The sequence below is a fragment of the Ursus maritimus genome, unplaced genomic scaffold (assembly GCF_017311325.1).
Source record: "Ursus maritimus isolate PB19 unplaced genomic scaffold, ASM1731132v1 scaffold_14, whole genome shotgun sequence".
Classification (NCBI taxonomy): Eukaryota; Metazoa; Chordata; class Mammalia; order Carnivora; family Ursidae; genus Ursus; species Ursus maritimus.
This window is the reverse complement of record NW_024423786.1, coordinates 28,188,327-28,204,147: the sequence shown is the minus strand read 5'-3', so window position 1 is coordinate 28,204,147 and position 15,821 is coordinate 28,188,327. Positions and strand designations below refer to the sequence as shown.

Below are 15,821 nucleotides of genomic sequence, written 5' to 3'. Positions count from 1 at the left end.
ACAGGGCCTTTACACAAGCTGACTTTGCCCGGAATACTCTTTCTACTCCCACCCCATCTCACTCGACTTTTATAATACTAGCCCAAATGTCTTATAACTCCTAAAGAAGGCCTACTCTGACTCTGTCCCCACAAAGTGATTTAGGACCCCTGCTACCTCCTCTCAAAGCACGCTTTCCTTTTCAGCATTTATAACTATTTGTAATTATATATTTATGTGACTATATTTCTGATCCTTCTACTCAATGGTGAGCTCTGTAGGGCTACAGCAGTAACTACCTTCCTCTCCACTGGGCAATACTACCTTGTACAAACACAGTGAGTATTTGACAAATATGTGTTGACCAAATGCATTAATGTATTATATTTAATAAAACATACTACTTTACTGACATAGTCATAACGGTGGCACATAGAGAAAGATTTTTGAAAAAATTGCTTATACCATGAACCAAATATCATTTAGTAAATCTAATAAAACAAATTTGTATCAAACTCTCCTATACATTGTATCAAAGGATTGAAGCTGAGGTGAACACATAAAGCCTCCAGAAAGGAGACTGTTTCTTTACTTTCCTTCTGTTCTCTGCTCTGAAAGAACTGGAATCTTTATGGCTGCTGAATAAGAATGTAATCAAGTCATCTTGTTTGGAAAATAAACAAGGTACATGACTTCTAGAACCTTCTGGGGAAACCAGACCTTTAACTTGGAGTGAGACAAATGGTGCCAATGAGCACAGCTTTCTGGAAGATGAACTGTGGAGGAGCAGAACTTACGTTGGTTTAGAAGCCTCAGCCTGGTCAGTCTGTAGTTTCTCTCCTCCTTCCACCTCCATTGTGCAATACACAATGCGATTTGGAGCCAAGGATTTGAGGCCTTGGACTTCCATGATCACCACCTGGAAAGAGAATTACACATGGTGGAGGTTATTGCCAAAGTCCATAGACAGCATCACCCAGAAGAAAATTAAGAAGTTACCAAAAACCCCAAGAGGTATCTGGTAGCTTCTATCAGTTTTCTATCAGTCAGGCTGGTATCAGTCCAGCCTGAAGATATAATTCTTCATACTGTAACTTATTGCCTCCCAGATGGAAAGACAACCCTCACTTTTTCAGATGCTCACAGGGGCCAGACAGGTAATGTGAAATGGGCTGCTCTTTTCCTGGGCTGAATGCATAGGATCATTTTTCATTTCTACAAAGAAATAGGCTCTCTCTTATTTTCTTTAAAAATAGTCTAGCTTTTAATTCAGAACTTGGCAGAGACAAAGGCTCAGAAATTCACTTTTCTCTTTACAATGAGATAAGTGATAATGCAAATGCTAAGATAAAGGGCAAATACCAGGGGCGCCTGGGTGGCACAGCGGTTAAGCGTCTGCCTTCGGCTCAGGGCGTGATCCCGGTGTTATGGGATCGAGCCCCACATCAGGCTCCTCCGCTGGGAGTCTGCTTCTTCCTCTCCCACTCCCCCTGCCTGTGTTCCCTCTCTCGCTGGCTGTCTCTATCTCTGTCAAATAAATAAAACCTTTAAAAAAAAAAAAAAAAAAAAAGGGGCAAATACCATTCAGCATTAGAGGTGGAGATGCAGCAGGGAGTAGTGGGGCCTGGGGCAAAACAAGAGAGCATACGCTCCATCTAAACAGAGCAGTTAGTACCCAGTTGCAGCCCATCGTGGCCTTGTTTTTCCTTAGTCTGGAGTCGCTAGATACTGTGATTTTTCCTATCAGAAAATGGAAATCTGAATCAGAATCAAAGTCAGAAATCTAATTTTGAAATTCTGACAATAATCCAAGAAGGAAGGAATAAAATACACAAACTCTGGGCAAGCCAACATTGTTGAATCAAAACAAAAACATGTCTGCAGCTGCATACTCTCTGTTCTAGACTAAGGAAAAAAGCTGGTGTTTTGCTGGACCAAGATATATCATTTACAATTCCTGGCACTTCCCACCACTACCCTTAACTCCAATCAATCACCTGCTATTTTCATATTCAGTAGTATGTCCTGTCATTTATCAGAGGAGAGAAGACAGGAGGGGAGGATAGGGCAAACATACTGATTTGAAAATCTGAAACAAATGACCTGCATCAGCGATCTATAGTAAGCAAGAGATATAAAAGTAACACTCAATTGTACTCCAAAAGAGGTAATGGAAGGACACACGGAGAAAGATATGGTTGTGCAACAAATGTACACTTCTTTTTTTCTTTTTTTCAAAATTTTTATTTAAATTCTATTTAGTTAACATGCAGTGCAATATTGGTTTCAGGAGCAGACTTTGGTGCTTCATCCCTTACATACAACACCCAGTATGTACATGTCTTCAATGGACTTGATTCAGGGAAGTGCAATAGGGCTGGCCTTGAACCAAGTCAGTTTTGCTGCTTCATAGCCCAGTTTCTCAAACTTAACTGCAAATCAGAAATATCTGGAGGGTTTACTAAACCCAGGAACTGCTGGGCTCCACCCCCAGAATTTCTGATAAACAGGTCTGGGATGGACCCCAAGACTTTTTATTTCTAATATCCTGGTGCTGCTGATGCTGATGATCCAGGAGCCATACTTTAAGAACCATGGTATTACTCATGTGATGTTGGGCAAATGACTTGACCTTGAAGTCACTCCACTTTTCTTTTAAATCTCCCGAGTCTCAGTCTCTTCATCTGTAAAATGGGGATAATAATATATGTTCTACATCCCTCTGTGGCTGTTGCGTGAGGACCAAATAAGATGATGTATGTAACCGAAAGTATTCACCCTGGGAAGAACCATATAAATGAAAGGAAATGGGAGGCACAGTAGAAAGAACAGCATTTTTTATAATTTAAAAGATTTGAGTTCAAATCCTGAATCTGCATCTTCACTAGCTGTATCATTATTTTTAAGTTCCTTAACCTCTCTGCGGCTTTGTTTCCACATCTGCAAATGGCTCAAAAGACTGTTGGGAGGATTCACTGAGTTAATGATGCAACGCAGGCATGACGGCACTCTACACATGCCCATTGTTTCTACCAGAGTACTCCCCTGGCGCAAGGCCATGCCACTGGGCCACCTGGACCTCAGTTCTCCTGCTGCACTTAACAGCTCTATAGTGTCCTTCCCAGCCATGCAGTTCTATACGTACATGAAACATGTCTTGTACCAACCTGTAAATTCAAACCCAGTCTGCCCTGATGAGATGACAGTCCTCTATCTCCCTCTTCTCACCCCCTCACTATGTCACCCAACACACAGACGAACAATGATTTTTGTTGGCAGTTTTAGTGTATGCGCAATTTAGTGTTCCAAGTAAAAAGTATTTGGGAACCCTAGGGCATTTCATTCTGTACTTGTGCTTACAAGTTAAAGACTGTTTGAGTCATGTACACATGGGAGTATGGTTGGGGACTCACATCTATATTTCAGATAATCAGCTGTATAATATTGAGTGCTGATAAAGAATTAGGAAATTATGGATTTAAAAGCTTCATGAAAATCAATAAACCACTTTTTTCCCACTTTCTGTAGAAAGACAAGAGGCAGTAGGGAATAAATTGCCACCTCTAATTGGCAATAATCAAATTCAAAGACACCTAAGAAAAAGCATTCAGTACCTCAGGTGGCGGTATTAAAAAAGAAAGAAAGGAAGTTTCTGTGAAATTACACTGATGATTTTTTCACACATCAAGTGCCCTATATTTAACTGAATATTGCCTCTTCCAACTGCAAAATATATTTTGAAAACACTGTAATGTGACTATGTTGATCTGAACTGAGCAAAGTAAAACAAATTATCTGCAGTTAATTCACAGCAAGCCTTAATGATGCTCTAGAAAATTAATTTAGTCTTTACAAATCCTAATTAAATCTGCAGAAATTTGATCTATTCTCTTGGTCTCCCCAAGTCTAGGGCTATTATAAAATCCTTGTGGGGTTCTGAGCTTTAATAAGTTATGAATGATTCTCAAACTTCGGAGTGCATAAGAAGCACCTGGGTCGCTCATTAAAATGCACATTTCATGGTGCACTCCACCCAGAGATTCTTTTTTTTTTTTTTCTGACACCACTGAGGCATATTTTACAGATCATATGATTGACCCATTTCAAGTGTACAATGAAATGATTTTAGTAAATTCACTAAGTTGCAGGACTATTATCATAAATTAGTTTTAGAACATTCTTATCTCCCTCAATAATGTCCCTCATGTCCATTTCTACCTCCTGCCCCAGGCAACACTAATCTAATTTCTGTTTCTAGAGACTTGCCTTTTCTAGACATTCTATATCAATGGAATCAAACAACATGTGTCTCTTGTGTCTGCCTTCTTTCACTAAGCAGAATGTTTTTGACATTCATCTAAATCAAAGCATATATCTGTAGTTTGTTTCTTTCAGTTACTGAGTAGTAACCCTTTGGATGGATGTACCACATTTTGTCTATCCATTTACCAATGGATACACATTTAGGTTGTTTCTATTTTTGGCTAGGAAGAATAATGCCGCTATAAACATTTGGAGAGCAAAATTTTATGCGGACATGTGTTTTCATTTCTCTTGGGTAGATATCTAAGAGTAGAGTTGCACTCTCCATGTGGTAATTTTATGTTTAACTTTTTGAGAAACCACCAAACTATTTTCCAAAGTGACTGCACCATGTTGTATTTCCCCTGCCTCGAGATTTGGGTCAATAGGTTTAGGTGATGCCAGGAATCTGCACACTGAACCAGCTTCCCAGGCAGTTCCAATGTAGCCAGATCAGATCCACTCCCTAAATTACATGTATGAAAAACAAACATGTAAGTAGAAGTTACAGAGAAATTTATTGACATGTGGCGCATTCTGCCACAGTCCCGGTCTGAACGGGTTCTTTCTTTGGGTGATGAAATCAACTAAAAAGGCTCCACTGCAACAAGAGGCTCTCTACCACGTAGCCAACAGGAGAGATGACAGGAAAGAAAGTCTACAATTCATCAAATGATGCTAGATATTTCTCTCATAACTGCGACATGAGACGACAAAATTTTAAACTTTCTAAATTGCATAAGGTCTTTACAAAATCCTTGAGCACTGTTTTAAGATGGAAAATACTGCAAGATGAAATTTAGTAGGTGGTTCTTAAGGTTGCATTTCCTGAAGGAAAGCATGGGATCCTGGAGATGGGGAATCACTTGCTGATTAGCTGACCTATGCTTAGCAAGCTGTTATTTTAATAACGGCTCTGGGGGTGCAAGGAGGAAAGCAAGCTGATTGTGGTGCATCTAATTACCCACATCCTGCTGGCTGTGCCAGGAAACTTTCAAGGGTTTAGGGCTTTTTACCTCCAGGGAGAAAGACAGCACAACGTCTGATTTGGAGAGCTGGTTCTCACTCTCCTCGCCCATGTCGATGATGGAAGCATTGTGGCTGCGTTTGAGTTTCTGAAGCTTGAACTCGCCACCTTTGGACACTGGCATGCTCTCCAGGTTGGCCATGAGCAGGTTGACTGATGACTTCAGCTCCTCAATGTACATGTTTTCCATTTCTTTGGATACAAACTTGGGAAATTTGCGCTCCTTATAAAGAAAAAGAAAAATATGAGCAGAAGAGCAAATAGATACCTGATTTACATAGAAGGTTTTCATCTTACAGCCCAGAGTTATAATAACATCTACCACAAGTGAAATTTTGCTCAGATATTATGGCATTGTCCTAGAAAAATGTTCAACCTAGTTGAGTAGATAGCTGCCTGCCTCCTAGTTATTTACAATCCCTAACAGCTAAGAGATATATACATAAATATATAGTAAGAAAGAGTCAAATGTTTTATTATAGTTCAATTTTTTCCCCAGTTTTCTCCAGCAAATTTGATTTGTGGAAAGAAAAATGGGGTGATATTTTTTAAATCTGGTTTTGGTCGAAACAGTTTTTCTTTTTAGCAAAATGCAATCAGTTGTTTTTAAGTTTGGAGACAGAAAGACACCCTATTTCTGGATACGTAGAGATTTTCTCACATGAATAATTCAAGAGGAGCTCATTTGAGATGTTTCAAACATAGCCTGTAGCTATTTCTAAAAGGAATAGTAGAAAGAATAGTTACTGTTTTCAAGAAAAATTGAAAAAATTAATGAAGTGATGAAAAACATGATTAAAATTCTTTAGAAAAGAAGATAAAGCAATTCAGTATCATAACTGACCTCAATTTTTTTCCTTCCTTGCTTATACATTCAGTTGTAATAGCAACATGCTTTAATTATGCTGTTCTTTATACCTCTAAGTTGTCCAAGTGCCTTAAATATACTTTGGATTAATCACCTTCTCAAAGAATCATTTCCCACTTGAAACATAAACTTGCCCTCCTTAGCCATGGTCCATACTGATCAGGTTGAGGGGCAAGCCACATCAATTTGACTTTTTTTTTTTTGCAAGTGATAGAAAAATTCAACTTGCAGCTGGCTTAAACAATGAAGGGAATTTATTGGTTTGAAATGTCCTGGGGTAGACCAGCTTCCAGTGAGGATGGAATCACGACTCAGATGATATCACAACTGAATTTTTCTCCCAAATCTTGGTTTGGGTTCCTTTGGGTTGGCCCAATGCTCAGTCTAGCTCCCCTTAATGGCACTGAAAGGTTGCACCTTGTAACATCACATCATGTTATCTAAAGGAAGGGTGAATATCTCCTCTTGTAATGTCTTTTATCCCAAAATTCTCACCCAAAGTCTGATTTATGTACATACACTGAACCACCATTTATGGCTAGTGATACACTGTGTTGAGTTGCTTAGGCATGAGTTATTTCCTCCATCCCTGTGGCTGAGCGTGTAGAATTCCACCTGGATCACATGGGACGTGAATTGGTTTGCCAATTCTGGGTGGCAAAAAAATAAGATGTGGGTAGTACATGGGCACCTGACCCAAATCAACCAACTAATTCAATTAAGTGGCCAACAGTCAACCAGATTTACTGTCTCAAGCAAATGAACTGAGAGATATTGAGATTGCAATTAGCAGTGGAGCTGAAATCGCAAGATCATGTAGACTCATGGGTAGCTGCCATATTGGAATAGGTGAAAGAATAAGACACTTGACAAAGAGAGAGAAAGAGGTAGAGAGAGGATAGAAGTAGAGACTAACAGAGGGAGGAAAGAAAGGCAGGAAGGCGGGAGGAAGGGAAGAGGAGAAAAGAAGCTAATTAGAGTCACAGAAAGGAGCTCTGACTTTCATTGGTTTTCTAAATCCCATAAAGCCCACCTATTTCTCCTGTTGGCTCTGAGATTCTTTTGTTTTCCTTTCAGTAACTCTCCCCACACATTAGTTAGCTATGTTAGTTAGCTATAGTTGCTACCATATAAGTTTCACTAAAATTCATATAGTAAATCCTCTGTATAGAGCTTGGAGATGCCTTTGTGCTACGCCAGTCTTCTTCCTACCTAGGGGCGTCATAAGCATTCCCCTTACTCCTTGCCTCCCTAGGTAATTCTCAGCCATCTTGTCATCTTCTACATTTCAGCCTCAAAATTTTATTTCCCTAGGTTGAATCCCCTTATTCTACTTTCTTATAATACCTAGTTCAACTTCTTGGTAACACTTATTATAATTAATGGAAAATGGTGACATTTATTTATTGTTTATCTTTCCTGCTGGGCCATGATGTCTGTCTTGATACCCTCGGTGAATTCTTACTCTCTAGAATATCATCTTTGGCACACAGTAAGTATTTAATACATATGAGTCGAGTGAATCAATGGATGGCTTGTCAAAATGTCCATATTAAATATCAATACAGCTAAAACTCAGTCATAGTTCTGGAAGAACAGTGAGATTCTGCTTCTCCATGTAAATGAGCACAGTGGTCTGAAATCTACCCAGGAACCTTTGAGTACTGGTTCCTTCTGGAGCCTATTAGTATAATCACTTCCTGCTTTATGGTTGGGCTCAGCCCACCATGTGGTGCTTTCTAAACACACTGTGGGTGAAAGTAAGAGGAGAAGCAGGAGGGACACCTCTGAAATAACATGATAGGTTGATGAGCACAATTAGAGCTAGTAATGATTCAAGGCAAGAATCTTACTTCTTCAAAACTTTGGCACAGTGGGCTTCCTTTTGCTTATCATTCTTGGACTCAATCCAGGATAACTGTGTGCCTTAGAGACTTGGGTAAACTTTATGAAAAAGACCATGGAGATGTGAGGACTTGGCTGCTGGTCCACCATCACTTAGAAAATATTTACTACAACCAGCACTATGTCTGGTTTAGTGTTAGGCACTAGGGGGGGATCATGATGAAAGGATGTGGATTGTTCCACTGAAGCTTACAACCAGTGGGAAGAAAGATCTGTTGGGGAAACATCAAGGCAGATGCTGTAACAGCAGTGTATGAGACATGACCTCTTGCTGAGAGAATCAGGAGTGGCTTTCCAGAGGAGGTGATCCTTGGGCTAAGAGTCTGATGGATGAGGAAGAGTTTGCCACCAGGTTGAGTTGGCTGGGACAGGATCATTGTTCTTTTATCCTTTCCATGGAAAATATACAAGCAACCATGAATCCAAGAAGGTCTGTACTACTGTACATGGCCGCAAAATATCTCCTCATCTCCTTTTGAACATGGCCCTTATTGAGAGCAAAGGGAAGACAGAAGCTAACTCATGGTCAAAAAATGGTCCCCAAGGCCATGTTAGAAGATACCAAGCAGGCTACATACCAGCAGCCTGAGGTATGTTACACTGACCTCTATCCTTCTTATGTTGGGGCTCAAACCTCTTAACTACATGGGATACTTGGGAAACTGGGTAAGTGGCATCTCTCATTTTTTACTGGCAGCTGCCGGCCTTGCAGTTGCCATGGAGATGAAGAGAAAAACCATCATGTCTGTGAAGTGGATTCTTTCCTGCCAATCAGCAAAGAAACCTTACCATCAAGTGCAGTCCCTTTTATCACACCCATCTTTAGGACTCACTCAATTCCTCTTAACTCCATAGTCTTGAGGTTTTGCAAGAAGACCCAGTGGTTATAGACAATAACACTTTAGCCCAGAGTTAGAGTCCAACAAACTTTATGCAGCAGATTTTGGAAAAATCCAAAGAATGATCACTCCTCCCAGAACTTACACAGTTCCTAATGACATCATAAAAAGAGGCTCATAAAACTGAAGTCTGCAAGGGAAAACAAGGACATTTTTCTGCCCTGGGTACTAAAGCCTTGAGAAGAAATAGCATTCTGTCAATCGAGGCTGAGGTTCTTGAGGGGAGTTTTCAGCAGCAGACCCATTACAAACACATTTCAAAGCTCAAGTTGTGCCAAAATAAGGAAAATGTAGTCTTCCATCTCGATTGCTACTTTCCCAGGCATAAAAGTAAATTAGCCTTGACAAAAACATTGTTTATTCATATTGCTTTATGAAAGACACAGCATATGGGTGGACAAAGTCTTCCAAAGAAAATCTCTACTGTCCATTTATTTTGTTTTGGACTGATAACATTCCTCAATGGGGATGGCCTCCCAAGGACAATTCCTAACAGGGTTATTTATGCTCAGCCACACTGAGTGATTTTTTTGGAACATCTTGAAAAATAGCATTTGAAAGTGCTAACAGCTCTGTCAGCCATCTACTTTTCTGTCTTTGCATTTTTCTCCATAGAGGATGAAGTGGGTACATGTAAAAGCTGACAAAGATACCCCCACTCAGATAGAGGATCCTTAGACTCCAAAGGCTCAAATGACAAACTGATAGATGATCAGAAGGAAGATGTGGCAGAGGGATACTTTCTAGACACAAAGCTCACCGACAGTGTTGCACTTATCCAAAACAATCTCTCAAGCAATTCCTGGACTCCTATCATGTGTCAGGTGGTGTGGATGTTAGAGTGAAAGAGTGGATGAAAGAGTCACCCAAGAGGCAACACTATTGGGTGAAGGGGAATGCCAGCAAATGATCAAGTAGACAGCACGTGACACACGAACAGGCATGTACAGAGTACAAAAGGCACCAAGGAATCTTATCCAGTCCATATGGGTGAAATCAACTTGACTTTGAATCCTGGGTCTATTTCCTATTAGTTGTGTGACTTTAGACAGGTTTCTTCACCTGTCTGAATTTTAGTTTCCATATCTGAAGTGGAGAGTTATTGTGAAGCATGAAGGTAATAACAAATATCAATCCTTTTTGACTATGTATTTGTAAAATCAACACATGCATGCTATATATATGTATATACACACACATATATACATATATACATACACATATACATACATGCATGCACACATATCCATATCTATTTATATCAGGCACCATGCTACCACCACCACTAACAATAACAATAGCAATAATAATGATGGTGACTATCATAAAGACCATGATGCTAGTTGGCACTTACAATTGTTAATTGTGTCCTGGGCACTAAGCTAAGCTCTTTACATGCTTTCCCTCATTTAATTCTTCCAACTATTGAGGCTAGTGCTGTTATTTAATCCCATGTTCTGGAGGAAAATGATATAGAAGTTAAATCAACGATTAGTAGAATTTAGTTTGAAACCTAGAGCCCCCGTTTTTACCTACCATATGATAGGGCAGAACTAACTGGCCCCAAATGGCAAAGAACCAAGGTAAACCCTATTGGGCCCCTAAGCATGGCCCACCTTCTGCATCACTTCATCTCAGTGTTCAGCAGAGGACTAGGGAAAGCCAAGCCCTCCACAGCACTGAGTGTTCCACTATTACCAGTCAACGTGGACTGTGTAATGGTGGGTGGGCATGGGGTAAAGTGCAGGGAGTGATGAGGGAAAGGTAGGCATGTTAAATGAGAGAAAGAAGGTCTTGGTAAATAATTTGTAAAAATCAGCATCACACACATTAGAAGGTATTTTGGGCACAGGTGTGATAGCTTCCAGCATTGGCTTCTTTACCTAAACCCATCTTGGGGCACCTGGGTGGCTCAGCTGTTAAGCTTCTGCCTTCGGCTCAGGTTATGATCCCAGCATTCTGGGATTGAGCTCCGCATCGGGATCCCTGCTCAGCGGGAAGTCTGCTTCTCCTTCTCACACTCCCCTTGCTTGTGTTTCCTCTCTCACTGTCCCTCTTGGTCAAATAAATAAATAAAATCTTAAAAAAAAATAAACCCATCTTTAAGTGGTTTTGTGTTATTTAATGAACTTCAGAGGATCTCCTCAGCATTTAGATTTTTTAAAAAGATTTTATTTATTTATTTGAGAGAGAGAGAGCAAGGGAGAGAGCACGAGGGGAGTGGAGGGGCAGAGGGAGAAAGCAGCCTAATGCGGGGCTCCATCCCAGGACCCTGGGATCATGACCTGAAGCTGAAGGCAGATGCTTACTTAACCAACTGAGCCACCCAGATGTCCCAGCATTTAGATTTTTGCTTAAACTCAGATTTTCCTGGGTTGGTAACTACCTGCAAAGGTCAGACTCAGGGAGATGCTCCCTACACACATTCTTCCAGGTAAAAAAAATCTAACTAAACATTTGTGTGCTTGGACACTGCTTCTTCATGACTCAGGTACAAAAAATTAATTTGTAAGTTGCGTGGGGCAGGGGCGAGTAGTATCATTCTCTGGCTGGAGAAGATTTCATTTTTATCTGATTTTTGGCAATGCATGGAATAGAACCTTTCCATCAGGGAAATATTTGGACATTATTTCTTTCCTGGATCATATTCTCATCAATGTTTGCCATAGGTATGAGATAATTTTGCTCTGCAGAGACAGGAGTTTAAATGGCAACTCCACATTTACCTGATAGTGTGAAAAACCAATGGTGTTTCACTCCCAGACCTCTGCCATGAATACTACAAAAGCTGTATTATTTGTCTCATATAACTAGCTCACAAATTTTGGAATTTTACCTCAAAATGTGGCCAAAAGAATTGGCAAATACCACAGTACCACTAATGCTACAATCTGTCTGTTTAAGCTCCAATGTCAACTTCTGATCACACAATTTAAATAACTTAGACTTAATTCCTAGGTGAAATTTGGGGACATTTTAATATCAATATGAGAGGATTTGGGAAAATGTTTGAACAGGGATTAAGAAGTCTTTTCTACAACATTAAAAAAAAGGCATTCAGATCTCTTCATGGAACATTTTTTTTGGACGGGGGGGGGGGGCAGAAGGAGAGAAAGAGAGAATCTTAAGTAGGCTCCATACCCAGCATGGAGCCCAATGCTGGGCTTGATCTCACAACCCTGAGATCATGACCTGAGCCAAAATCAAGAGTTGGATTAGCTTAACTGATTGAGCCACTGAGGTGCCCCTGTTCATGGAACTTTAAGATAGGACGTCTGATGTTCACAGTGAAGGCTCATGCAGCCATCTCTGTCTGATGATTGTGGCATGTGGGTGTGACTAATTGACAGATTACAGCACAGGATTTCAATGGAGGAAAGCAGCTCTGCATTTGCCTCCCTTCGCTCCTAGGAAGAAAGGAAAAACATATGCCTTTTATAAGCATGTGATGATGACAATGCTGTCAGCAGAAATACCAGGGTCTTTACAACCTCTTTTTCAGATTCCAAGGAAGTCAAATCAGAAAGGATGCAGAATTCCAGGAGCCAGTTCTGCCTGATGGTATTGCTTCATTTGGCCTTCTGGATAAACTAAAGGAAATGTACAGTAAATTTTAGTGGAAGAGAGAAAATACCTCCCTGGAGGGGCAACCATCAGTGAGAGAGAGACTCCTGTCCTGGTGTAACTTCCTGCCTGTCATCTGACTACTCAAAAAAAGAGCATGACACTCAGAATCAGAGCACTCAGCTTTCTACTTACTGGCTAAGTGAACTTGGGGACATCACTTAAACTCTTCAATGTGCCTAAACTAGGAAGATTTATTGTAATTCCCTGGATTGTTTATCACAGGTCTAAATGACAGTTTACGTGAAATTGTACAGCCAATGCCCAAAACATATAATAAAGGCCGATGAGCAGAGAGAGAGAGAGAGAGAGGCTAGGAAGAGGTAAGGTGCAGGCCTGGTTGAAAGGCATCTTGAATCTCTGGATTGGGGTGATGGAAAAAATGAGGACCTGTATTTGTGAAGGCATTTTTTTATTGAAGTATAGTTGACACACAATATTATATTAGTTTCAGGTATACAACACAGTGATTCAACATTTATTAACATTACAAAGTGATCACCATATAAATCTAACTACCATCTGTCACCAAAAAAGGTTATTACAATATTATTAAGTATATTCCCTATTGTGTACATACACCCTTGTGTCTTATTTATTTTATGACTGGAAGTTTATACCTTTAAATTCCCTTCCCCTATTTTGCCCAGACCCCACTTTCCCTCCCAAGAACCACCAGATTGTTCTCTGTATCCATGAGTCTGTTTCTGTTTTATTTTGTTTGTTGTTTTTTGATTCCACACATGTGACATCATATGATATTTGTCTTTCTCTGTCTGACTTATTTCACTTATTAAATACCCTCTAGGTCCATCCATGTTGCCACAAGCAGAAAGCTCTCACTCCTTTTTTAGGGTTGAGTAATATTCCATTGGATATATATACCATATCTTCTTTGTCCATTCATCTACTAATGGACACTTGGGTCGCCTCCCTATCTTGGCAATTGTAAATGACGCTGCAGTAAACATAGAGGTGCACATACTTTTTCAAATTAGCATTTTTGTTTTCCTCAGATAAATATCCAGAAGTGGAATTGTGAGATTGCATGATAGTTCTATTTTTATTTGTTTTGAGGAACCTCCATACTGCTTTCCATAGTGGCTGTAACATTTTTCACTCCCACCTGTAGGACACAGGGTTCCCTTTTGCACACATCCTCACCAACACTGGTTATTTCTTGTCTTTTTGGTGACAGCCATTCTGACAGGTGTGAGGTGTTATCTCATTGTAGTTTTGATTGCATTTCCCTGATGCTTAGTGATGTTGAAAATCTTTTCATGTGTCTGTTGGCCATCTGTGTGTCTTCGTTGGAGAAATATCTATTCAGGTCCTCTGCCCTTTTTTTAATTTGGATTGTTTGGTTTTTTTGAAATTGAGCTGTGTGCGCTTTTTTAAAATTTTTTTTTGTTTTATTTTTTTAATGTTTTTAATTTATTTTTTTAATAATATTTTTAAATTATATTATGTTAGTCACCATACAGTACATCCCTGGTTTTTGATGTAAATTTTGATGATTCATTAGTTGTGTATGAGCTGTGTGAGTTTTTAAAATAGGTTTTGGATATTAATCCCTTCTCAGTTATATCATTTACAAAATCTTCATTCAGTAGGTTGTCTTTTTGTTTACTGATGGTTTCCTTCACTATGCAAGTTTTTTAGTTTGATGTAGTCCCATTTGTTTATTTTTACTTTTGTGGCCCTTGCTTGAGGAGACAGACCCAAAAAAATATTGCTTAGACTTATGTCCAAGAGTTTTCTGCTTATGTTTTCCTCTAGGAGTTTTATGGTTTCTGGTCTTATATTTAAGACTTTAATACATTTTGAATTTATTGTTGTATATGGTGTAAGAAAGTGGCCCAGTTTCATTCTTTTGTATGTAGCTGTCCGGTTTTCTGAACACCATTTAGTGAAGAGATGGTCTTTTCCCCATTGTATATTCTTGCCTCTTTTGTTGAAGATTAATTGACCATATAAGCGTGGAGTTATTCCTGGGCTCTCAAACCTGTTCCACTGGGGGCGCCAGGGTGGCACAGCGGTTAAGCGTCTGCCTTCGGCTCAGGGCGTGATCCCGGCGTTCTGGGATCGAGCCCCACATCAGGCTCCTCTGCTGGGAGCCTGCTTCTTCCTCTCCCACTCCCCCTGCTTGTGTTCCCTCTCTCGCTGGCTGTCTCTATCTCTGTCGAATAAATAAATAAAATCTTTAAAAAAACAAAACAAAACAAAACTGTTCCACTGATTCATCGTGTGTGTTTTTTGTGCCATACTGTTTTGATTACTATAGCATTGTAGTATAGTTTGAAATCAGGGAAAATGATACCTCCATCTGCACTCTTCTTTTTTTTTCTAATTTTTTATTATGTTATGTTAGTCACCATAGAGTACATCATTAGTTTTTGATGTAGTGTTCCATGATTCATTGTTTGCGTATAACACCCAGTGCTCCATGCAATACGTGCCCTCCTTAATACCCGTCCCTGGCCTATCCCAATCCCCCACTCTGCTTCCTTCTGAAGTCCTCAGTTTGTTTCCCAGAGTCCACAGTCTCTTGTGGTTCATTCCCCTTCTGTTTACCCCCCTTCATTCTTCCCTTCCTTCTCCTACCAGTCTCCCTGCTATTTCTTATGTTCCATAAATGAGTGAAACCATATGATAATTGTCTTTCTCTGCTTGACTTATGTCACTTAGCATAATCTCCTCCAGTCCTGTCCATGTTGTTGCAAATGTTGGGTAATCGTTCTTTCTGATGGCTGAGTAATACTCCATTGTATATATGGACCACATTCATTCGTCTGTTGAAGGGCATCCCGGCTCCTTTCACAATTTAGCTATTGTGGACAATGCTCATCTGCACTCTTCTTTCTCAAGATTGCTTTAGCTATTTGAGGTCTTTGTGGTTCCATACAAATTTCAGGATTATTTGTTCTAGTTTTGTGAAAAATATTATTGGTATATTGATAGATATTGCACTGAATGTGAGGACTGCTTTGGGTAGCATGGAAATTTTAACAATTTTTCCACTCCTTGAGCAAAGTATAACTTTCCATTTATTTGTGCCTTTCATCAATGTCTTAGTTTTCAGAGCAACAAGTTTAAGTTTATTCCTAGGTATTCTATTCCTTTTGATCCAACTGTAAGTGGAATTGTTTCCTTAATTTCTCTTTTGGATAGTTTGTTGTTTGTGTATATAAATTCCACAAATTTATGTATATTAATT

The 15,821-nt window shown here is 39.6% G+C and overlaps 1 protein-coding gene across 2 annotated transcripts in view; it reads right to left on the bottom strand.

Moving 5' to 3' along the window:
* The window catches only part of CADPS (calcium dependent secretion activator), a 355,693-nt gene that overhangs the window by 232,551 nt on the left and 107,321 nt on the right, over positions 1 to 15,821 (bottom strand). For both annotated transcript variants that reach the window (XM_040628597.1, XM_040628596.1), the window contains exons 4-5: positions 5,298 to 5,531; positions 777 to 898 (exon numbers count right to left, since the gene is read on the bottom strand). In XM_040628597.1, the coding sequence (XP_040484531.1) occupies positions 777 to 898; positions 5,298 to 5,531 (356 nt within the window). The remainder of the gene's footprint in view (positions 1 to 776; positions 899 to 5,297; positions 5,532 to 15,821) is intronic.